The sequence below is a fragment of the Phoxinus phoxinus genome (genome assembly GCF_949152265.1).
Source record: "Phoxinus phoxinus genome assembly, chromosome: 25".
In the NCBI taxonomy this organism is placed as follows: domain Eukaryota; kingdom Metazoa; phylum Chordata; class Actinopteri; order Cypriniformes; family Leuciscidae; genus Phoxinus; species Phoxinus phoxinus.
The window spans coordinates 5,127,379-5,153,944 of NC_136900.1; the positions used below are offsets into that span (position 1 = coordinate 5,127,379).

The window sequence follows — 26,566 nt, forward strand, 5'->3', positions numbered from 1 at the left end:
TTGACACAACAACAGAATATAACAATCACTTGTGCACTTCAGTCTCAGGCAAGAGGCCATGAAAAGAGCTTTAGGTTTGTGATATAGTTATCACACAATACACAAATCTAGAAAACATTTAGCTGAGTTTCAGAACAACTTAAAGCATGGCTCAGATTCCAACCTCTGAAAATGTCCACGTATCTTCTGATCAGAACAAACACAAGCTGGTTCTGACGCTTCGATAAGACCTTCGCGACCATTCGGATGACTCTGTAAACTAGACACAATCCAGATTTGTTGATGGTGAATATTACAAGATTGCTGATGTTATTAAGTAAATTATTGCAGTGCATGTTCTTAATAGTTGTGTTTGTTTATTTGTTTATTTATTATTATTATTTTTTTGATCAAGGAACAGACTTTGACACATTACTGCTGGTTAACAAAACACAACACACTGGTCTGTGTCATGAGTGGAGCATCCGAGTGAATCTCACAAAACATGAATCTCAAAGATTAAGATTATTATTATTTTTTATTACATTGACATTGTTTTCATGAAAATAAGCACCACCCATGTTACTTATTTCACTCTAAAAAAATGCTGGGCTTCAACCCAATGTTGGGTCAAATGTGGACAAACCCAAACGTTGCGTTAAATATGTAATTTAAAAATGTAACCCAACGGCTGGGTTTGTCCATATTTGACCCAACATTGGGTTGAAACAACCCAGCATTTTTAGAGTGTAATATCAATAATACGACTATGATCTATAAATACTTTACTATTTAATAAAAAAACAAATATTATCATTTTTAATATTTGCATTACTATAATTAGAATTTGGGGGAAATATGTTTAATTGTCGTATTCGTCAAAAAAAACAGGTACTAAAAACTTGCTTGTTTTCCTTTATGAAAGTGGTAGTTGCAGAGCTGTCAATGGAGGGACAAATTTCTCTCAGATTTTATTTAAAGGATCTTCATTTGTGTTTCGAAGATAAACAAAAGTCTTATTTGGGACGGCATGAGGGTGAGAAATTGATGACCATTTTTTAATTATATATTTTTATTTTTTATAAATATACTAACTAACTGAAATTTGTGAAATAAGACCTGTAGACTTGTTCCTGACAGGTTTCGTGAGATTCACTCAAGAACACATCACATCAGCTCTGCATGGCGACAGTTAAATACGTTAGATGATCACCTGGTCCTTATTCAGGATTCGACCATACAAGGCTCTCGGTTGCATCACAATATACATCCCACATGAACCGCCTCGCTCTTATGACAGTTTCTATGATAAATATGGCCCAATAAACAGTAAGCACAGATATCACTGACCCAGCTTCACAACAGTCTCACAGAAACAGTAAATCCATGTCAAAACACATACTTAAGATAGAAATTACTTCTTTTTTTCTTTTCAAATAACAACATGTCAGTGCATTCAAAGTATCAAAACGTCTGGTTTGTCATTATATGATGGTTAAAATGAAACATTTTAAATGAAGACCAGCTTAATACCACTTAAAATACAGGACTGTATTGCCAAGCACACACTTGAATGTATCGTTAATGTAAAGTAGCTGAACAAAATGTATACAAGATTGCACTTTCAAAATTTCTCAAGTGTACTTTAGGACGTTTCAAACATTTAAAGGTTTTTCAATATATTTCACACTTATTTTAATACACATGAGTATCAGATATAGTTATATTTGCAAATTTGTGCTATTAGATTCTTTCTGCACCTAGCAGTTGTATAATGTCTATTTTTGCTCTACCTTCTAGGTTTACGTCCCAATTAAAGGGACCAGTTTATAATGTGTAATACAGTACATGAACATAATGATAAACAGCATTCTTTGTAGGTTTAAGTTATATAATATAGTTAAATAACCATAATTTTGCATATTTTCTGTAAGGTCAATGGCAAGAGCTCTTTAAACCAGAGTAAACACTCGTTTCTTTTGAACAAAACTACATGTTAATCTAAACTACTCTACTTTACTCTGCTCTGATTGTTCCTGACCAATTCAACTCAACTACTCATCTATCAAAGTTACAGTAGGAGACACACAACTAAAACAAAACTAGTCTAAACCTGTAAAAAAACAGCCAAGACCTGTGCTTTGATTACAGATGTCTCTGCTATTAAATATTGTCAGTTGATTAAATGTTGTAAACCACAGTAATAATTGAACATCTGTACTTTTAAAAGAAACATTTACATTGTCTTTAAACTGATTTAGCCATATAAATTCTTTATATAATCCATTTTATATCTAATTAGCTGTATATTCTCATTTATATATCTCAATACATTATTCCTTCTTAAATATTGTCTTTATATATTCTCTTCAGATTGGATAAAGACTCTTTTTAAAAGATGTCTCTGACTCCTACAGCTGTGCTTGTTGAGTACTGTTAACTTATATCTCTCTTTATTTCTTTTTTACTTTGTCTTATTTCTAAAGATTTGTTTTGTCTCATTGGGAATGAAATATCTACGAGTACCCGTCTCCTCTATACGTCTGCTCGGCGTCCTCCTGGATGTATTCCTCGGTTTTCTCCCAGCTTTTCGCCCATCCCCCGTTCAGCTGTGTTGTGGCCCCATATGTTTTGGCGGGGCCTCCAAGACCGGCCTGGCCTCCAAAAGGAGCGCTGCTCAGCGTGATGTCGCCGGTCTCCCCTGCCAACTCGTCTTCATCGATGAAGCCGCACTTCTCCTCGCTGGTCTCCTCTGGATCTGCCCACGGCTGCTTCTCTCCAGACGCGAAAATCCCGTAGAACACGACGCCACCGTAATGCACCAGTGAGGCGATCAGGAACACGTTCTGCCATTCTTCACGAGTCTGGGGGACAAGAAAGAGAAAATTTAGGGCCAGATTTACTAACAGCTTGCACCAGCGCAAACTCTAAAGACACTCAGTGGAAAATTAGCACGGAAAGGCGTGAACAGGGTTATTTTTGCGGCTGAGCTTATTGCATATGCATTTGTAAGAGTTTCCCTTTCAGAATCAACATTTATGGGAGGAGCGTATTTAAATGAATCATGCAAGGTGATTTACAACGGTTTGCGCTACTCAGTTTACTGGTGTATGTGCGCCATTATTTAACGCAAAAAAAGCTTGTCTTACACCAGATGCTGAGTCATGCTGCTCTTGGTAGATTGGGTTGGACATTATGGAAATGATCTGGCTGTATTTAGTAATTTACCCTGTTTAGTGAATCTGGCCCTTATAATGCAATCTTTGACTTTTTGTAATTCAGAAAAAAACAATGCAATTTTTTTTATATTATGTAGTTCTATGGCTGTTTAGAATTTAATGCTTGTCTACTGTTGATCACAAACTGCAACATTATGCAACAGTAAACATGTTAGTTTTTGTATACTACATTAATGTCATTATTGTCCTGGACTTGTTCTTTTGTTCCTTGAGTCCTGTGTTATCTGTTCCTTGAGTCCTGTGTTATCTGTTTAATGTATAACTTTATTAAACACCCTGCGTATAGATCCTCCCATTCTCCAGTTTTCTCCAGCACATTACAGAACAACTGACCGCAATTGGATCTGGCAGCAGTAACAACCTGACCTGAGATGGCTTACGGCAGCATGGGCACCACTTTGTTTGATCCTGCCAACCTGCTCCTCTCCAGGACACAAGATGGCCGCCTGATTGAGGATCATGTGGAGGAATTTAGAACTCTCCTACATGGTACCTTGGAATAAGGGCACCTTAAAAACAGTGTTTTGGAGCGGGATGGAAAAAACATCTTGTCACGCCGCTACGTCTGTGTCTCCGGACAAGCCTCCCTGGCCCCCGCTACGCCTGTGTCTCCGGACAAGCCTCCCTGGCCCCCGCTACGCCTGTGTCTCCGGACAAGCCTCCCTGGCCCCCGCTACGCCTGTGTCTCCGGACAAGCCTCCCTGGCCCCCGCTACGCCTGTGTCTCCGGACAAGCCTCCCTGGCCCTCGCTACGCCTGTGTCTCCGGACAAGCCTCCCTGGCCCCCGCTACGCCTGTGTCTCCGGACAAGCCTCCCTGGCCCCCGCTACGCCTGTGTCTCCGGACAAGCCTCCCTGGCCCCCGCTACGCCTGTGTCTCCGGACAAGCCTCCCTGGCCCCCGCTACGCCTGTGTCTCCGGACAAGCCTCCCTGGCCCCCGCTACGCCTGTGTCTCCGGACAAGCCTCCCTGGCCCCCGCTACGCCTGTGTCTCCGGACAAGCCTCCCTGGCCCCCGCTACGCCTGTGTCTCCGGACAAGCCTCCCTGGCCCCCGCTACGCCTGTGTCTCCGGACAAGCCTCCCTGGCCCCCGCTATGCCTGTGTCTCCGGACAAGCCTCCCTGGCCCCCGCTACGCCTGTGTCTTCCAGAGTCTCATATCGTCATGGCCGCCCTTCCAGAGTCTCGTCCTGTCATGGTCCTTCCAGAGTCTCGTCCCGTCATGGCCTCCCTTCCAGAGTCTCGTCCCGTCATGGCCTTCCTTCCAGAGTCTCGTCCCGTCATGGCCCTTCCAGAGTCTCGTCCCGTCATGGCCGCCCTTCCAGAGTCTTGTCCCATCATGGCCTCCCTTCCAGCGTCTCGTCCCGTCATGGCCTCACTTCCAGAGTCTCATCCCGTCACGGCCGACCTTCCAGAGTCTCATCCCGTCATGGCCTCCCTTCCAGAGTCTCATCCCGTCATGGCCGCCCTTCCAGAGTCTCATCCCGTCATGGCCGCCCTTCCAGAGTCTCATCCCGTCATGGCCTCCCTTCCAGAGTCTCATCCCGTCATGGCCTCCCTTCCAGAGTCTCATCCCGTCATGGCCTCCCTTCCAGAGGCTCATCCCGTCATGGCCGCCCTTCCAGAGTCTTGTCCCGTCATGGCCGCCCTTCCAGAGTCTAGTCCTGTCATGGCCTCCCTTCCAGAGTCTCGTCCCGTCATGGCCGACCTTCCAGACTCCTCGGGCAAGATGGCCACCACTACGTCTGTGTCTCTGGACAAGATGGTAGCCGCTACGCCTGTGTCTCTGGACAAGCCTCCCTGGCCCCCTGAACTGTCGAGTCCGCCCTGGCCCCCTGTCCTGCCGCAGTTTCCAGGACCTCTTCCTCCTCCCCACGGACCTGTCCCTCCATCCCTTCCCCGTTCCGCCTCCGCTTCACCACCCTCATAGACTTTTATTTTTTGGAGTGTCTGTTTTTTGGGAGTGTCAAACAACTCCGATTGCGTTTGTCTGAAAGAAGAATGTCATATACACCTAGGATGGCGTGAGGGTGAGTAAATCATGGGGTACATTTTTGGGTGAACTGTCCCTTTAACTTACAATTTTTACATAACTAATTACCTAAATTCCTTTGAATTTTGCTAACTTATTCGGGTTTACAGTGTAAGGCAATTTATTGAGAGATATAGATAACTGATATTTATATGCATTTTATGTAAGTATATAACTGGGTACTCTCTGCGTTATTGTTTTAAATATCATTGATTTACATTATCAGAATTTCACCTCACTTTTTGGCCATATAAATAACTGCACCAAATGCTCAGTTTGGGTATGAGCTCCACATTCTTACTATATGAGCCATAAATGCCTGATGTATCAAATACGATACTCAACAAAAAACACATATGCAAACTTTTTGTTCATATATATATATATATATATATATATATATATATATGTATTGCCTAAAAGTTAAATGAAATGTTCCATAAAAATAAAATACAAATTCTGACTATCATCTGTCAGACTTTAAAGTGTTATGGTAACAAAAAAACATGATTAAATGATTAATCAAAATGTGGATAATTTCAGGATTTCTCACCTTATTTTTGGTCATAGTTCCTACAATGAGAGGGCAGACCATACCAGAAAGTGTGCCCACTCCATTAGAAATGCCCATCAGTATGCTGGCATACCTTGGCGCAATGTCCAAGTGGTTGACATTAAAACCTTAGAGAGGAGCCAGATTTTAAAAAAGAAATTCAGAAATATTGGGAGACATTTATTTAATATATTTTTTTAATCAAAATGGGATTTTAAAACTTGCAATAATGTCTATAACATGTCAGTGTGTGACAACAGAATTATAAAGCGCCTCACCTGATATAGCAAATCCGCTAAAACCAACGGCTAGCACCAGAAATGAGATGGCCACACCTTTACTGTGAGAGAAACCGACCACTAACAGCAGTGTGGCCTCCATCCCAAACCCTACGGTCACATGGGTGGGTCAAAGGTCATACCATCAAATATTTTTTTTTTAATTTCATAAAAGATACAAATAATGTAATCAAATATGGTCGCTCTCACCTCCGCAATTCATGATCTTCCTGACGGTGGTGGTGGATAAGATGTTTTTTCTGCGCAGGTAGTCAGCCAGTTGGCCGCCAATTGGCACTATGATGGTCATAACCAGGTGGGGTAAAGCAGAGAGCATACCAACCTGACAACAGCCAAAGAAAACATCAAAATGATGAAAACTGAAAATATAACTATTCACAAAATATACTTATTCCAAACCCATGGGATTCTTGATGAATCCCTCAGCCAAACTTTTGGTGATTTTTATAATTATTATGCACTTGTCCCCTCCACTAAAGCTTTAAAGCTCATTTGCATTTCCCTTGTGTAAAAGAAGAGAAGTGAACTTAATTGTATTGAATGTGCACTTATAGTGCACTTCAAATCTTGAAAATCTATATTGTACGTATGTATTAAAAAAAAAAAAACTGTACTTGCAGATATAAAAGAAATAAAATGTCACTTCATGACTATGTTTCTTAAAACAATTAGGTACACTTTGTACACAAAAGGCACTTTGAAATAATGTAATTTTAAATAATTGTTTTAATAATAATTTTCTCCTCATGCCTTGAAATATACTTAAAATGTCTTGGCTAACATGTAAAATATAGAGGGAATTAACGCGTTAATCTTTGCGATTAATTTGAAATGTTTAACGCGTAAAAATAAATAACGCAATTGACGCAGCACTTTTTTTGTCTCGTTTTAATGACTTCATGTTGCGGCTGCTATTATGAGTGTGCTGAACCAAGTCACCCTGTCATAATGGAGAAGGACAAGGATGGAGTTTTAGGAGGAATGTTCAGCGCTATCTCACGACCAATTCGTACAAATGTGTACGATTGATTAAAAGGTGGCTAATTCGTACGATTTCATATGACCTCACTCGTACGATTTGTCTAAACCCACGTGATGGGTATGTTTAGGGACGGGGTCAGGTGTGGGTAATACGTACGAATGCATACGAATTAGCCACCTTGTAAAATTCGTACGAATAGCGGGTTGGAATGCTTGCATTTAAATAGTTGCCTGATGGTGCGTTTGAGAAAACAAAGATGCTGTGTACAATTAGCAAAACTGAATTCAAATACCATATTATCGGCCGGAAAATGGCATTTTTGGTTTTTGGCCGAAAGAGAAAAAAGGCAGAAAATATAAAGATCCAGAAAAAAAAACACGCTGTAGTCCAAACGAGTCATTCGTTGTAGTTCTTGAATCTGTTGAATAAAATATCACCCTTTGGACTGGAAGTTGAGATTTGTAATCTTGCAGATCTTTTTTATGCTCAAACAGCAACATTACACACTAACTAAAGTTGAAAAAGTGAACAAGCACAATAGGACCCTTAAGTCCCTCAGGTCATTGTCTGGTTTCGTTGTGTTTGCACCCTTTTGAATATCTGTTTTGCTTAATTTAATAAACTACTCTGCTATTTGAAACTATTTCTATCTTCATCTATATTAGACTAAAAACATTGCAAAATGTGTAATTGCAAATATATTTAAATACACAACATACAAGTTTCAATAAAAATTACATTCAAGTAGTTTACGATAAATGCTTGTCAGTACATTCGGCAGTACACTGCATATTTCAAAGACAATTAAGAAAAAGTGGGTCAAAATGCACTCTTATTTTCAGCTAATTTAATTTAATATGAATTTACACTAATACATTTTCATTTTATTCTGAATGACATGCAATTAAGTGTCCAAAAACATTACATTCAGTTCACACTTAAAGGGATACTTCATCTCTGAAAAGATGAATGTGTATTTAAAATGAGTCATTTATGTAGTAGAAATGTGAAATTATTTTTGAATTTGGAGCCTTCTAGACTGAGAAATGGCTTATGGGGATTCAAAGACAACAATGCCCGGGATTTTGCGATCGGCCAAAATGTCCGGGATTCGGCTTTTGCGTTCTACAGTCGCCGTTCATCATGTTTACTGCGGCGAGCAGGACGAGGCTAGGGCCGCGGGAGAACAGCACGAGGCCGGTGGCGTGATTACTGATGAGCGACACCTGTGAGACGCACCGGTCTCGTATCTCTCACAGAGGAGCGGGAGTTTTCTTAGCAATGTTAAAACGCACATTAACCGATCACTTGTTTAGCGTTCATGTCAACACTACATTCAGATTCACCAATCGGAATTAATTCAGTTAGATTGAAAAAAGAGTTGTGTAAACAATGAATGGCGACTGCAGAAAGCAAAAGCTGAATCCCAGACATTTTGGACGATCTCGACGGCCGGACATGTCCGGGAAAAAGAGGATGGTAACCGCTACTACTCAGCTTTCTCCACAGAATAAGAGCCTGTTAGCTTAGCTTCCAAATAAATGATGGCTGACACTATTTGTACATTCTGTGAGTGAGATCCCTCTATGGGCGGGTTGAAAACATGCGGATCTAGCGCCTTCTACTGGCTGTTGTCTCTAGCCTCTGGCCAAAAAATCCTCAGATGACGCAAAATGACGATTTTTGCGTCATCGGAGGCTTTTTCCTGACAAAAAATACATAAAATCTCTCGTGTCAGGGGGATATGAGGGAGGGAAGCACGGAAATTTGAAAATACTACAGGTTTTCTGATGATACAAAGCTTAAAGGGCACCTATTATGGAATTTTGAAATTTACCTTTCATGTAGTGTGTAACATAGATCTAAGTGAACAAAAACATCCTGCAAAGTTTGAAATATGAAAGTGCACCGTATATAAAGTTATTGTCTTTCAAAAGTAAGAGTCGACTCGGAGTCATTTTTATGAATCGTTAGAAGACCGAAGCTTTTTCTCTGACTAGATGACGTCAACTTGTCAAGTTATTTGAATACGATACGCCCACTTATTGCGCTCCAAGGCAAACTTGAAAACATCATGGCGACGAGACGCTGTGTTCTGAAGTGCGATCTGCCCAAGGAGGAGCATTTGAAGACTAAGTGGCTACAATTCATATATACAACTATACCACAGAAGTATAGTCCAAGCCTTGTGCTTTTGTCGCGCCATTTTGAAGACGATTGCTTTACCAACTTAAATGCAATCAAACTTGGATTCGCGAGCCGGGCTGATATTGAAGGAAGGTTCAGTTCCAAGTGTATTTGCATCAGCTTCCTCCTCCGTATAACAACCTGTAAGTGTTATTAATAATTGTTGCTTATATGTTTTATGTAGGATGCTTAATTATTATTTTGTTTGTTGTGTAAGCACCGTTTAGCTTCTAGGTCTTCAATGACAATTGTATTGAGATATGTGAAGTGTTTGTCGTTGTTTTCGGAGTTGTCTTAAAGAATAGAATAATACCTCGTAGTAACGTAACTGCATTTTTTTTTTTTGTAAAAACGTTATGTTTATGCATCGGGCTAATGCAAACAAAGACTGATTGTGCTTTTATAATATGAACTCTGGGCTATGCTCGCTAACATAACATTGAATTCTTTATCTTATTTTTAGTTTTTTACTACAAACTACAAAGCAGTGGACTATAATCATTATTATAATGCAATTTAATTGATAAAAGCATCATTGTACTCCGTGTTAAACAATAAATATTATCTCTGTAAACACTGCTGGGTCATCTGACCAATCGCAGATTAGCGTCGCGCAAAGGAGGAGTTTTGAAAATGAGTCGTTGAACGAATCATTTGGGAGTCGGTGAGCAAATCAGGTAAAAATAAATGCATATTATACGACAACAAAAGTGTTTTTTGTCATTGCATGCACGTAAAACTGTTGTTGGGGACTCCCTAAACAACATTAGGAACATTTTAAATGTCATAATAGGTGCCCTTTAAAGCAGGGCTATGCAGTTTCAGGAATTTCTTCGCTGTATTCTCGCTTTTTGCTTGCAGGTTTCTCTATAGAGCTCCCCCTACAGCTTCGGAATAGATATTTGACAACACTGTCGAAAAACTCGCTGTCGACTCTCAGATACCAGAGGCTAGTAGATCAACGACATCAAAGCAGACGGGACATTCTTTACAACTTCTTCTTCATTCGGGTTCGAACAGCGTGAGGGAGCGCAATAATGATCGAATTTTAGCAGATTTCTTTTTGCCGTAAAGCGATTCTTTACATCGCGAGACCTGATATCACGCGATACTTCCTGACGCCGCGTCCGGTGGCCCACCGGCCCAAAGTTGCAAGTGTGTTTTTTCTGCTCGCAGGCGATAGGGGGGTGCGAGACGACCACCAATCAACCCGAAAAAAAGTAATATAACCATTCCAATGACTCCGAAGCTGTTCGGTTAAGGTAAAAAACCTGCATAGTTCACCTTTAATGCTAAATCCTGAAGTATCCCTTTAAGTACTATATATTCTGTTTAAGTAGATTATTTCCAAAATACCCTTTTTAAAAGTATGCTAAAAGCGTTGCACAGATTAAAAGTGCATGTGCAATCCAGTTTTAGACATTTTAGAGCTTATTTGCACATATTACTCACACAAAATCACTGTATGGCTTAAAACGTAGTCCACAAGTCATATAAGGACAACTTGTAAGATGCATAACAACAGCTGAAATATTGTGCTAATTTTCTATAGTTTTCCACAGAAGAACAAAGTCATACGGGTTGTTTCGGGTGAACGTGAGTGAACAATACAATACAATATAACATCCTAAATAAATAACCAAATGTGTGGCTTAAAAATAACACTAAAATGGAAATCCTAAACAAGCCCTGGCTGATAAAACCCCAAAAGTTCAATCTCCCATACTGCACCTATGAGACAGTTTGACCAGCAGAATTAAAGCAGTGGTTCAATTACTCCTGTCAGGCTTGCAGGATTTATATCACTCTCAGCTCAGGAGCCGGAGATCAATAACAATGTCAGCTTTCATTTATGTACGCCACAATGAACACACATTTCTGAATGTCCAACATCTCAAACACAATCCAATACGGCGACTCAGTGAATGAGGGGTCAGACACAACAGTAATGTTTCAGGCCTGACCAGAAAGGATTGCACATGAGACCAATTCACACAGCAAATACATAAGCACATGTGTAAGCCTTACGAGCTGTCAAATATCGAGACTTGATTAATGCAGAAACATTTTCTCCCTAAATTCTCTCACCTTACTGATTTCAAAGCCAAACACTTCTTCAAAGTACGCCGGCTGACTGATGAGCAGCAGATAGAAGGTCCAGCTCCGGCAGAAGTTGGCCACGATGATTGCATAGACCGGCATGGAGGTGAAGAACTTCTTCCAGGGTGTCTTGTATTTCTGTAGAAACATGTTAATACATCTATAGAAGACCTGTAGCATGACGAGTTTAAGCAATGAACTGATTGGATATTGATGGATATTTAGAAGTTGCATGAATTCTGATGACAAAAAAAAAACATTTTGAAAGAAACAAAGAAATAAATATAAATATAAAAAATATAAATACATAAAAATTAACAGTTTTTTTCAGTTTAATTTTCAAGGATCAATTACATATTTAAAACAGTAATATCCTATACTAAACCTAAACTAATCCTGACAAACTATATATCATTTGAAAGCTTACAATCTCTAGTTTACATATTTGGTGACTGATTTTCAAAATAAATGACATAGGAGCCGTAATGTATCAATTTGCAACAAGAATATTTTCATACTCCTAAGGCGTGTTCAGACCTTTATTTTGAAATAGTGATGAACATGAAAAATCATGAAAGAATGGTAGAAACCTCAGTTTGTTTTCATTCCAAGAGTTCAAAAGATAGCATCCATTCAATTATTTTAGAAAAAAAAGGTCTAAAAATGTTTTGAATATGAAGAAAAAAATAATAGATTCACCATTTGTGATGTGGCAGCGAGCTATAATGCACATATGTGATCTTTTTATGTTTCTTAGAGGTTGAATTCATTTCAAAATCTGCCAAACTTCCAGAACTACTTCTGAATAGGATGTCTACTACATAAATTGTATGAAAATTGTAAAAATAATGGTTCAGATCACTCAAACAACATGTGGAAATGGAGGCGCCCTTATATGGGCAGTAATGTCAACTAGTGGAGAAGTGTGGTACTGCGCCCAAACTAAATCTCACTGAAAGCTTATTTTCAGAGATATCAACCTAAAATTTGAAACACAACTTGTTCAGATTTCTGGCTTTGATTTTTTTGCAGTTTTAGAGTCCACCAGGTTTTGAAAATATATATTTTATATAAAATATGAATAATTAAATGTTTAACGTTGTACATTTTCATAAAATCAAACTTCTATAACTTTTTTTCTGTTTAACTTTCTTAATTTATTTCTGCCACATTTCTTCTTAAAAACAAGACCAATCTTACATCTATATTCCAAAGCATTCCTGAATTACAAACATTTAAGTTCGGATTGAGCATTTTCATGTCTATTAAAAAAAAGGGGGGAGCTTGATAAGGGTATATAAGGGGACTTTTCAAGGACTTCAAGTCGTTTTCACGACTAATCATAGAAAACAGAAAACTTGTTATGCGCTTTGGTCATTCGTTTACATGACGACGGCGTTTTGGGGGCCTTTGAAACCGATGCCGTTTTCATCTCCGTTTAAACTACAAAAATGTGAATTTGTGAAAACGGTGACGTCATGCGTATTACATGTTCAGTCTATAGATGCGTAGTGTTTCTTTACAAAGTAACATCAACTGGCCTGGCAGCATATACAGCGTTTTTAATCGATTTCACTGATCCGTGAGAACAGGGATCCATTGACAATGTTGGCGTCTGTACGTAAAACACGCAAAATATATATATTTTTTCAATTTTTAGTGCCTAGTTGTCGTGTAAATATACCCTTTGTCTTTTTGTCTTCATTATTTCCTGCTTCCTTTCTGTTGTCATGGTTTCTAGCACGTTTATCATTGGTTGCCATGTTCCATGTTTTGATCCTTGGTTAGTTGTGTATATAATGCCCTCATTTTCATTCACTCATTGTCTGGTGATGGATGTGCTTATGAACACCGTTTCGGCGATTCTTCGTGTTGGATTATTCTCTTTTGTTTTGTTTAATAAAGTTATGCTGTCATTTAGATCCACTACAACTGGCCTCATCTTCTTCCTCTGCCTGAACGTTACACAGTTCCTGTATTTATGCATTTACACTTAACAGCATATAATGGATTTATATTCTCAAGCTGCAAAACTGCCATTGACATGAACAGGAATCTAAAAGATTCTCAAGCTCTCCAGGGCAAAACCTCTTAGAAGAACACAGACAACTTGAGAAAAAAAAAACTGAAAAGTGCTTCAGCATTAAGGCGAGACACTACAGGTGAATAGGGTACAATTTTAAAATAATAGATATCACCATGAAACTTCCTCAGTTGATTACTTACACAAGTTCATAAAAAAAATGTATTACAAGTTTTTGAAATTTGTATGTTTAATTATGCAAATTAGGCAGTTTCTCATTAAATATGCGCAATTTTGCACATATTTTCGGTAGATAGATTTGAACATATGATAAAGCCAGGTGCAAAATTCTTTTTTCATTTTGATTACACACAAGATGAAAGAAGATGTTCAGAGGGATTACAGGATATATGCTTTCATTACCTAGGAAATCAAAATATACTGTCCATAGCCTTAAAAAATCGATTTTCGCCATATTTTTTTGATTAAAATGTCACATAAATCAGGCCAGGAATTATTTATTAACAAATCCCTCTGGACATATATTCAGAATACTAAGTGTATAACTGGAGAGTTTGGTGTACATCGGTGCTACATAGGCTGAGATGTGTCACTGGAGGATGACAAAAAACTAATTTTGAGAAAAAGGCATTTAAAGATTTGTAATGTAAAAAATCATACTTTAGTGGAAACAACTATTTACTGACACAATATCTCATCAAATCATTAGCAACAACAATACAAACCACCTAAATCACATCAAAACTTATAAACACAGCATTTATGGCCTTCAACTGAGCAGAAAAACAGTCAAAAACACACATCTACATGTCAGAGCGCGTCACGTGATGCATCTGAACGAATCACGGTGTCAGAAATTGACATGAGCCAATGAGATTTCGCTTTTAGGGTTAAATGCCCATTATACGTTCACGATTGGTTGCTGATTAAAAGGAAATGACCATATTTGGATCCGACAGCATTGTATATGAGAGAGAGAGCTTTCCAGCGGTGTGCGTGATTAAAGGAAGCAGAGAGAGCAGCGCGTTGATTTAGAGCGCCAACTTTTGTTGAATTTATGAGAAATCTACAGACGCAAATAAACAAAGTGTAGTAAAATAAAGACCTAAATGTGTATTTTGGACTTTTTTTCACCACAAGTCTGAAAGAAGACATGTTATTGAAGACAAATAGCCCAAAATCTCAAAATTGACCAGTGAAAAAAAAACTATGTTTTTGCCTGCCGTGTCTTAAAGCTAATTCCCAAATTTGATTTTATGGGGTATTCGGATTTCTCCAGGAGAAACCACACAAGAAAACGTACCTCAGATGGCCCAAGTAGATTGGCACTTTCTCCAATACTCTCCTCTATGTATGTTCGCTCTTCGTCTGTGATGGTGGGATGATCTGCTGGGCTCTCATATGAAACCAGAATCCAAAACATGTACCAGAAAATCCCAAAACACCCTGTAGCCCGACGGAGAGAAAGTCATGGAGAACAAGTACACACAAAAAATAACATTCTGTTATCATTTCAGAGTTCGCAGTCAAGATTATAAACCTACCATATATATAGAAGACAGAAGACCAGCCTGAGTACTGCACTAATATCCCTGCCAGCGGCATGGCGATCACAGCTCCCGCGTATGAACCTGAAACGGGGTGTTTGTAAAGCTTTGATTTTGGGTATTCTGTGTTGTGTATGCTTTTAAAGAGGCAAGCTGTATTTACCACAAAAAGAGGTGGTTGCTAGGCGACTTCTCTCGAGGGGCGGAGCCCACTTGCTCCAAATTCCATGGCATGCTGGGTAGGTCACACCCTGGACACACACAATATTTTATATTACAATAGTGTTATATATGTATACATAAAAAAAGATACCTATATATGATATACATATATACATAAAATAAAGATTTTTTATATTTTCATTACGTAATGTAGATATGGTCAATAGTATACAAATCTGCTGAAGTTCAAACTGAGCATCAGAATGGGGAAGAAAGGAGTATTTAAACTGGGATTATCACAAAACTACTGAAACTATCCGAAACTATAAATATCCAGTGAGTCAGTTCTGTGGGCGGAAATGCCTTGTTGAGGCCAGAGGTCAGAGGAGAGTGACCAGACTGGTTGAGCTGATAGATAGGCAACAGTAACTCTCAAATAAACACTCGTTACAACCGAGGTCTGCAGAAGAGCATCTCTGAACACACAACACGTCCTAGAAGCAGACGGGCGAACGCTGCAGAATACACTCCTGTCTGCTGAGAACTGAAACTGAGGCTACAATTCATACGGGTTCAACAAAATTGGACATTAGAATATTTCCTGGGCTGATGAGTGTCGATTTCTTCTGCGACATTCAGACGGTAGGCTCAGAGTTTGGCATAAAGCAACATGAAAGCACGGATCCATCCCGGTTCAGGCTGCTGGTGGTGTAACGCTGTGGAGGACATTTTCTTGGCACAATTGACCCTTCGCAGGGAGCTTGATTGACAGGTGATATGACCAATCATACTTCGCCATCTGCCATTTTGTCCGACAAAGCAGTCAGGAGAGTTAGTACTGTAGATTAACATGGGGGAGTTTGAACTTGAGAAGCGGAGTGTACTGACGTCTTTCCGCGGTTAAAACAACATTCCTTCTGATGTTCATTCATGTTTATCTGATGTTATAAATGAACTAGAAGGAAGAAATGATCGGTTCACAAGCAGCTTTAACTGAGCGATCTGTCACGACACATTAAAGAGCCACAAAACGGTATTTATTGTTTAAATTTATTTTTTAAAAATTCCAAATTTGACAGGTGAGACTTTGTTTAATACGTTTAATATCAAAAGTAACTGAAAAGTAAGCTGGTCTGTGTCTGTCAGTGTGTTGTCAGTCTCCTCTCTGCTCCGCGATGTGTTTTTCACTGCGTGAGAACATGGTGTGGCGTGAGAGCAGTGTAGCTTGTCGGGCATAGCGACAGTAACTAAGGGGGACGGTCAATTTGGGCCTCTTAGTACCCAGGTTTGGGGAAAGTTACTTGATAAGCAATGCATATTGTGTTACTCCCTTAAAAAGTAACTAATTGCGCTACTTAATTACTTTTTAAGAAAAGTAATCTGTTATGTTACTTTAGCGTTACTTTATCTCACCTGGGCTGGGCTTGTTTCGTTGTTTTGTTTGTTTTTTTTGGGGGGGGGGGGGGGGGCAAAAGACCCTTTCACACCAAAATTTAAATAATAAAGCTGAAGGAAATGCAAATTCACTCCTGCACAGTAGAGGGCGCAGCTCAAAGAAACCTTTCAGCTGATACAGCAGAAGAAAGTTGAACACTTACTTCACCAATAACAACAAAAAATAATCTAAAGTCATATTTGATTATGGTTTAACTGAATCATCAAAAGTCAGAGGCAAGTTATTGGTCAATAAAGTGAGATTCAATGCATAAAAATATTTGTTTTATTTAACATATTTAATTATTGGAAGTTTGCGAAATATTACATTTCACGAATCGTATTCATTTTGAGGAATTTTTTTTTTTTTGTGCAAGTGAGATTAGTAAATACATACTCATATTTGGACTAGAACTACAATAACCATCATGTTTACACACAATGGGCCTCATTCATGAAACATTCGTAAATATACGAGTAAATATGTGAGTGATTTGTAAAGAGACCTTCCCGAAAACTCTTCTCCTGATTCACAAATACTTCGTAAACATCAGATGTGATAGTGAAACGTGTGTGTGTGTGTTATGAATTCCAATCAGTCGTAAATGGGACGCGCGTGCACGCTCATTCTCAATTACCATAAATCCCGCCCATTAAATCCGACAGACAACTATATATGGGCATCATATTATGACACCAAACGAAGGATTTCAACATGTCTTCTCAAAAGCGAATGAAAAAGAACAATTTCTCAGATGCAGAAATTGAAGTTTTATTATCAGATGTTCATTAAAAACGCCACATTTTATTTTCAAGCGTAGCCTATAGTGGCGTATCAGGTCCTAAAAAAAGGAAGCTTGGCAGATATTACAGATGCAGTTACTGGAGTTTCATCTGTTAATCGAACAGTCCCAGAAGTGAAAAGAAAATGGTTCGACATGAAGCGACTGCAAAAAACTAATTAGTTCACTTTGAAAAAATATAGCCCAGCCCTATTGAAAGCAATTAATTATTTTATTAAAGTGTTCCGTTTGCAGATGCTATTACTGGCTCTCATAATAAAAGTAAAAAGAAAAACCATATGTATTGCTATATATAATAATATTTTTTTCAAAATGCTGTGTAAATATGTACCCGATTAAGGTGAATTAAAATGCAGCCTTATTAATGAGCAATGTTGTTAAACGCACTATTTACGCGTGGCTGGGAGCAGGTGTAGATTTCTTTCGTACCAACTAACATTTGGAAAATACGAACATTTTAATGAATCCGAAAATTTATGCCAGAACCACTTTACACACGATTTACACAAGAATTCGTTCTGCTCGTGTTTCATGAATGAGACCTATTGCCTCTGAACTTACTCACAATTGTTCTCAACATGGGGACGAGAGAGCTAGTCGAAAAATGGGAAAACAAAGTAACTTACATTAGTTATTTGAAAAGGTAACTCAGATGTTTTGTTGTAAATTTAAAAGTAATGCATTACTTTACTAGTTACTTGAAAAAAGTAATGTACTAGGCCTATTACTCCCACTGTTAGTACCAATTAAGATACCAATTTCAAGTACCAATTTTTATTGCAATTTACAGTATATATATGAAATACAAATATTTAAAAGCTTTAGAACAAAAGTTCTTCAGAAATACCTTACAAGGGGTCATAAAAAACAGAGATAAATCTAACCCTTAACAAATTTACAGTAACGCATACGATCGCAATTCAAATAAGGATTAATGACCCATGCAGACTTGAGCAAACGCAAGCAGATCAGATCTGATTCTCCACAAACACACTAATGCTGCCCATTAAATCTTCATTACTAGCTAATTGTCATAGAATCAGTCACTGATAGACACAAATTGCTGCAGCCAGCAAAGGAAAGCACATCCACAGAGCTAATGTCAATACACACAACACAAGCTATGTGGTTACAATAACCTCAAATGGGTTTGAACTCATGTACAGTCAGCGCTCATCGTATACCGAACAATAGTGTAGAGTAGCAAGGCGACCGGCGCACGGACAAAGCCAGCAAGCAGCTGCTAATACTCTTTCAGTGTTCATCTTTTGAGTTGTGTTTGAATAAGAGATGACATAACTCCTTTTCAAGCGTTTCACTTTTCATCATTTGTTTATTCACTCCTGTGCTTTCAGTGTGTCTGCTGTGCGGATGTACACTCTTAACAATTAAGGTTTCAAAAGGTTTTCGCAGCGATGCCATAGAAGAAATGTGCTTCCCCAAAGAACCTTTCAGTGAACAGTTCTTACCAGAACCATTTTTTTTTTATTAGTAAAGAATATTTTCTTAATAATTTAAAGAACCGTTTACTATTATAAGAACTGTCCTATTACCTTTTTCAAGGAGGAAGATAAAGAAATTACACTGGTTGTAGAGGCAATACACAAATCCACACTACATGAAAGTTGTCTGTCCATTGGTGTAAAATACATGGTTCAAACCCATCTTAAATTAGCATATTTTTGTGAATTCAAGGCAGGTACATTTCAATATCATCATATTTCATACAGACAAGAGTCACCAATAGCATATAAATCAAGGTTACGAAGGTTATAAATATATCATTTATATGATATAAATCATATAAATTTCTTTCTTCTTTTAAACACAAAAGAAGACATTTTAAAGAACGTGGTCACCAGACTGCCTGGAAGTCACATACTTTAAAATATTTCCCTTTGTGTTCAACAGAAGAAAGATGTAATGATGACAGAATTTTCATTTTTGCTTCGACGGATTCCTTTAACTGAAATCGTTCTCATTGCAAAACAATGGCCTGCAATTTTTTAAACCTGACCTTTACATTGTTTTAATAGATTGTTTCATAATCATTGAAATTTAGCTCAAAAATCTTCTAAGTGAAAGTTCATCCTGAAAAGGAAATAAATATTTTTCACCTTAAATGGATAGTTCACTTTGAAATTATTTTTTTTAATTGGCAAACCTTCACACGAACAAAACCCTAACAAAGTGTAAAAGACATAAGACGTACAACATACAATGATTGTTTGATATAAAAATAGAGAGAGCATGTTTCACACATTCAACACACAAAAAAAAAGAAAAAAAAGAAAAAGGATTGGTTACCATGAGGGTGGAAAAGGAAGGCTGTATGCGTGTGTGTGTGTGTGTGTGTGTGTGTGTGTGCACGCGCGTGCGTGCGTGCGAGTGTGTGTGTATGTGTTTGTGTGTGCGCGTAGGAATAAACATGTGTGTGTGTGTGTGTGTGTGTGTGTGTGTGTGTGTGTGTGTGCGTAGGAATAAACATGACCGTGCATGTAAGTTTGTGTATGATTAAGTGTTCTGTGTTTGAGTGTTTGAGATCAGCAGGACTGATGCATTATGGGTTGTTATAATTAAAGTACTGTCCCATAGTTATAAGAGGGGATGAGTTGGGTTGGGTTGGGTCAGGCACAACTGATCTTTCCTCAGACTGCTCCAGTCCTCGCCGGGGCCGAGGAACATAATCCCAATTACTTTGAAATTAAATTTTGGTATGTTTTAGCTTACCTCAAGGGCATCCAAGATGTAGGTGTCTTTTTTTCCACAGTAGTTTAAATTTTTTTATTTTTAGGTCAAACCGTTCTTGTCTGACAGTCATATCATGCAGGTCTATGGTCACTGTCTCAAAGAGCATACACAGAGTCCAAATTAAAACAATTCCCCATCGTCCAAATTAAACAATTCCCCATCGTAAGTACACATTGATGGCCTAAGACATGAAACGAGCGGTTTGTGTGTGAAAACGAACGGTATTTATATCGTTTTTACCTCTTGTATCATCTGAGGGCGCGGGCGCTTCCTTCTGTGTGACGTGTACGCAGACTGGTGCATAGATATATATACACTAGATTTCACATGAAAGACATTCGTTCCAATGAACTGCCGTAGCCAAGGCGACATCTAGTGTATACATCTATGCACCAGTCTGCGCACACGTCACACACCAGGAAGCGCTCGCGCCCTCAGATCACTTGGACGTGGCTGTGTTACAAGAGGTAAAAACTATATAAATACCGTTCGTTTTCACACACAAACCGCTCGTTTCGTGTCTTAGGCCATCAATGTGTACTTACGATTGGGAATTGTTTAATTTGGACGATGGGGAATTGTTTTAATTTGGACTCTGTGTATGCTCTTTGAGACAATGACCATAGACCTGCATGATATGACTGTCAGACAAGAACGGTTTGACCTAAAAATATCAAAGTTGAAACTACTGCGGAAAAAAAGACACCTACATCTTGGATGCCCTTGAGGTAAGATAAAACATACCAAAATTTAATTTTAAAAAATAAACTATCCCTTTAATGACTTGATTTCGTTACAACATATTTTGAAGATATGTTTTTGTCCATAAAGTCAATGGGGTCCAAACTATTTCTTGAACAATCTTCTTTTGTGTTTCACATTTAAAAAAGTTAATAATGAATTAACTTTTAGATGAACTATCCCTACATGCACTGCCCAAGTTTTAAAACTTTGAGCTTTATGTCTAAGGAAATCCATGTTCATTCAAAATACATTAACGTTAATGCAAATTGAACTGTTAAAAATATTATTGTTTATGATAGTTTTTAACCTTATTGTAAAGTGTTACTGAGATCACACAGACAAGGATATTAATTGATTTTATTCATGTTAACTGTCGATTTTATGTTTATTTAATGTGAATTTAATGGCTATACTTTTTTAAAATTGTGCCTTTTACTGTAACATTCACCTGTGTAACGAGTTGTCCCATTGACTTAAAGGTACAATATGCAATATTTTCTGCCGCTAGAGGCGCTACATTCCAAACAACGGCGGCGTAGCTTGATGACGATGTGAAGGAGCGTGGAATGATGGGAACTGTCGTTTTTAACTCCACCGTGGATGTAAATCAGTCAGACGGGAATCGAAAAGTCATGTTCATGGATGAGGTAAAGTTCTATTTTTATAAATGTTGTGTTTAATGACATGCTTTTATTTCATTAAAATTAATTAACCACAAGAAAAGTAAGGTTTAATACTAAATTGGTTATCATGCTACTGTATTTGTCGAATTCATTGTTGTGATAACGCTGCGCAGTTTTACGTGTTCTAAACAATTGTTGTAAAAGTACATTCGAACATACATCGAACATCATTTGCCAAAAGACTGAGTAATCTTTATAAATAACACATTTATTTACATGGCCATAAACACCAGACGTGATAAACAATGTCAATAAACTAAACACAAGTCTAAAGCAATAACACTTTCCTACATAAACATAACTATTACCGAACGCTACATTTGGAATATATAAAATTGACCCGTATGTTTATGGGACTTGTCTTTGTCGACAGAACCGGCTGCAATCGGTAAAGTATAATTGTGTTCATAACGACTGCACGAAACAAGCTAACGTTTGTTGCTTGATAGACGCTACAACTACAACTTCCGCATTTGTCCAGGACTCGCGCAGTACGAGCGGAAACCGAGCGTAACGCGGATATGACGCCATTGACTGGCGACTCCAGCTCACCCCCGCTCACACGCCCCGCTTCTTCAGTTAAAATCGCAATTTTCTCACGATTTAAAAATAGTTTGGGATATTGTAAGTAATCAAATTAACAAAATATATAACACTGGCCTTGTGATTTTGGGATATTTTAATGCAAAAATATGACATATTGTACCTTTAAGTGCATTACTGTAAACACAATTTTAATTTGTTCTGAACTGAGAGATGAGAAGAAATTATTTTCTATGGTAACTGATATCATGTTACAAATGCTGTCCAATTAAACTTGCCCCCGATAATATTTCAACATCTGGTTGCTATATAAAACAGTGATTTGATAAGCATTGTATGGATTAAAAGAAAGAACAGTCTTACTTCCACCAGGCCCTGCAGTATCCGCACGAACATGACACAGCCGTAGTGCACGCGTGCAGCAGAGGGGATGAACATGTTGAGCGTGGCCGTCAGCAGGATAGCAGCACCAAACACCCTGGACACCACAGTGGGCAGAAACACAACTCTTTAATGATGTGAAATCATGGGCACCAGTCACACACAGATCGGCAGCAATCGTCCACTGACTGAAAGATGCAAAAAACTGAGCAGGACCCGATAGCTAAGAACATGTTTTACTCGGTTTACCTCAGTTTTACCCGAAGGCATCAGTGTCTAGTACAGAGAAATCATTCTAAGAACGCTCAAAGGCAGGAGAACATGTTTTATTAATTGTGTGTGAATCTTATTTGCACGAGCCGCAGCCATCGGATATAATGTGTGAAGTCAAAGGAAATCTCACAATTCTAAAGCCGAGATGCAGAGACAAAGAAATCAAAACTCGACATTTAACAGATCCTTATAGGCGGACATGTTCCTTTATATACATGCAGGCTCAAAGTGAACACTTGCTGCAACATTTTAAAAACGCAACCTACAAAATGTATATATATATATATCCCCTTATATTGGCACGGCCATTATATTTAAAACAGTAATATCATATACTAAACCTTAACCAATCTTGACAAACTATATATCATTTGAAAGCTTACAATCTCTAGTTTAATTTTTGGTGACTGATTTTTAAAATACATTACAGAGGAGCCGTAATTTATCAATTTGCAACAAGAATATTTTCATACTCCTAAGGCGTGTTCAGACCTTTATTTTGAAATAGTGATGAACATGAAAAATCATGAAAGAATGGTAGAAACCTCAGTTTGTTTTCATGCCAAGAGTTCAAAAGATAGCATCCATTCAATTCTTTTAGAAAAAAAAGGTCTGAAAATGTTTTAAATATAAAGAAAAAAATTATAGATTCACCATTTTTGATTCACCATGTTGTGGCAGCGAGCTATAATGCACATACGTGATCTTTTGTGTTTCTTAGAGGTTGAATTCGTTTCAAAATCTGCCAAACTTCCAATACTACTTCTGAATAGGATGTCTACTTCATAAATTGTATGAAAATTGTAAAAGTAATGGTTCAGACACTCAAACAACATATGGAAATGGAGGCGCCCTTATATGGGCAGTAATGTCAACTAGTGGAGAAGTGTGGTACTGCGCCCAAACTAAATCTCACTGAAAGCTCATTTTTTGAGATATCAACCTAAAATTTGAAACACAACTTGTTCCGATTTTTGCCTTGGATTTTTTTGCAGTTTTAGAGTCCACCAGGTTTTGAAAATATATATTTTATATAAAATATGCATAATTATTTTTTTTACGTTGTACATTTTCATAAACTCAAACTTCTATAACTTTTTTTCTGTTTAACTTTCTTAATTTATTTCACTTCTACAAAAAAATCGCCAAATGTCTTCTTAAAAACAAGACCAATCTTACATCTATATTCCAAAGCATTTAAGTTCGGAATGTGCATGTGCAAAAGGGGGGCGCTTGATAAGGGGATATATAGGCCTATATATATATATATATATATATATATATATATATATTAGCCTATTTAAACAGGTCCTATGTAAAAATATGAGTCTATATCAGTCAAAGGGAGTTATGTTGTGCCTCAGAAGCGAACACGTGATCACGTCTGCTGGTTAATGAGGTCTCCAGAGGAAAGCGTGTCTGCTCTCCTGCATTCGGGATTCATGGCAACCAAATAAAGCACAGGGAGGATATGGCCTTTCAACCTAATATAAACACCTATGTGAAATAAATATCGGGGCTATTTGTAAATATATAAATTGATAATTCAATATTTGTAAAAAATTAAACGTAGCCTATAGCCTAAACAGTTTTGTAAATGCGTGTGGTGAATTACCTGTTGGCAGCCAGTCGTGAGGATATATATCCACCTGGGATCTGTGTCACTATATAGCCCCAGAAAAACGAGCCGTGGATCATTCCCACCTGCTCCGGATCCCAGTTAAACTTAGCTTTCTTATGGGGGAAAAAAATATATGCTATAATATATGCAACATATGAAACACTGTAACTTCAAAAGCTTTCAGTGACACATTTCCATTTGTTTTTCCTCATAAAATGTCGACATTTTGGAAACTGTAAGTGTTTCTCCACGCGAGGATGCTCTGAGTGACAGGGACTTGAGGGAGGAGCACTTCAGTCTCACCTCTGTGATTATGATCTTCCCGTCTTTGTGAATGGTGCTGTTGTTGACCATGCCGACGATGGCGACCCCGAGGTTACAGCGGATCCCGAACGAGATGCAGAAGCCGAGGCCGCTCATGATGGCGATGATGTAGCGGCGCGGGAGCCCGAAGCACGTGCAGTCGCACAGCGGCGCTTTCTTCTCCTTCATTTGCGCGGGACGCCCGTCTTCCGTCAGCTCGATCACCTCTCCCGTCTTCTGCTTCTTCTCCATCACCCTGTGAAGATACAGAAGTGCTCACTTTCTACACACAAATTCTATAATTTCGTGTGTGTGTGTTCTGGGAACGTTAGTTTATAGGTAGCCTACACTCTAAAAAATGCTTGGTTGTTTCAATCCAATTTTGGGTCAAATATGGACAAACCCAAACGTTGGGTTAAAATGTAATTAAAACATTTAACCCAACGGCTGGGTTTGTCCATATTTGACCCAAAATTGGGTTGAAACAACCCAGAATTTAAATATAAACGCAGGGGAAATAACATTAGGCTAAACTACAGCATTCGATCATCTCACAAAAACGACTGTATAGGCTACTATAAAGTTAATAACCCGAAACATATTCCCAGGAAGAAGAAAAAAATCCCGGAACGTTAGTCGAACGTTATTCTGTGTTTGGTGAAGACTGTACAAAATACATAACCTATCTCTGTTAAAAATAGATACACATATATTTTTTTAATTCATTAAATTACATTTATTCCTCCAGTTTGGATACGATGTAGGCTAATCAGGTTTGGTTATTTTATTTAATAATTAAATCCAACCATTCAGCAAAAGAACAGGACAGAGTTATATCTCTGTCTGATCACGATTTGGCAAACTGAGTTATTTGCACGCATTGCAGCATTTTTATCTCTTACATCCTTATAGAAATTCATATCTACAGCCTTAAATGCAGACGTGACCATATTTAGCTTCTTTCTTTTTTTTGCTTTTCAACACATTTTATGGCTGCTTCAACAGTTAAATATAATGGGGGAAAAACATTTAACAAACGAAATAGCCTAAAATAAATACAGTTCTATATATGTTGTGGTAGTAGATTGGCCGTGATTAGATTGTGTATCGGATCATAGTGAAGATTTTTTTTCTTTCTGTGATGAAAACCATTCACTGATTCGTTCCGAGTCTGACGTTTCATAACCACTGGCCTAAAATGAAATATACAAAAATACAAAAACGCTCTAATTTTTCTTTTTCATCGCACTGTTTTTATACAATAGGCTACAAAGAATTTAGACGATTTTGTCAAAGTAAAACGGAAAAATAAATAGCTAAAATAAATAGACTAGCCTATATATTTTTTGTGTTTTAACGATAAAAAATAATGAAAAGAATTAATAATAGGCTAATAACAACAATAATTTAATTAAAGGGACTAATTCTAAGCTCGTCATGTCACGACTTTCTTTTCATGAATTATTAATTGGTCCAGGAGCGCTGTGGGCAGAGGAACGATCCTCGGAGGAATTCTTTCATCTCTAGATCTACACACGATCAAATCACGATCTCGAACGCGGACAATCATTTCTGTCGTATTTTCTCCTAACGAAACATTACGAAAAAAAACGTGCCACACTGCAAATTGTTTAATCAATGTAAATGATGCGTTATTTAGCCATTGTTATAGCCATGGGAGGGAAAATAGGCTATTTGAATTTCTGTAGACATGAACATTGTACTTTCACATCGAGATAATAATCTTTTTTTTTTTCTTTTTCTTTTTTTAAACATCATTACGTTTTTCCTGTTTTCATTTATTGAATGATAGGGGTTGATACCTGTGCATGTGTCCCAGGGTTTTCCCGGCCAGATTCCTTAATCTCTCCTTACCGGGAGCCAAAACTCGTTCCTTCATCGTATCCAT

General features: G+C 38.0%; 1 protein-coding gene across 2 annotated transcripts; it reads right to left on the reverse strand.

Moving 5' to 3' along the window:
* Positions 1-26,566, reverse strand: slc17a6a (solute carrier family 17 member 6a; the record flags this gene model as incomplete). 2 transcript variants are annotated; one of them, XM_079603010.1, is made up of 12 exons in its annotated part: positions 1-259; positions 2,506-2,843; positions 5,801-5,928; positions 6,079-6,189; positions 6,289-6,421; positions 11,357-11,506; positions 14,716-14,858; positions 14,957-15,043; positions 15,123-15,210; positions 22,443-22,557; positions 24,349-24,467; positions 24,658-24,909. In XM_079603010.1, the coding sequence occupies 12 exons, from the start codon at positions 24,907-24,909 to the stop codon at positions 130-132; spliced, it is 1,794 nt and encodes a 597-aa protein (XP_079459136.1). In that variant the 3' UTR covers positions 1-129. The 2 variants fall into 2 exon arrangements, with proteins under 2 accessions (XP_079459136.1, XP_079459137.1); XM_079603011.1 differs by lacking the exon at positions 1-259 and adding an exon at positions 26,481-26,566 and having other exon boundaries at positions 2,366-2,843; positions 24,658-24,913.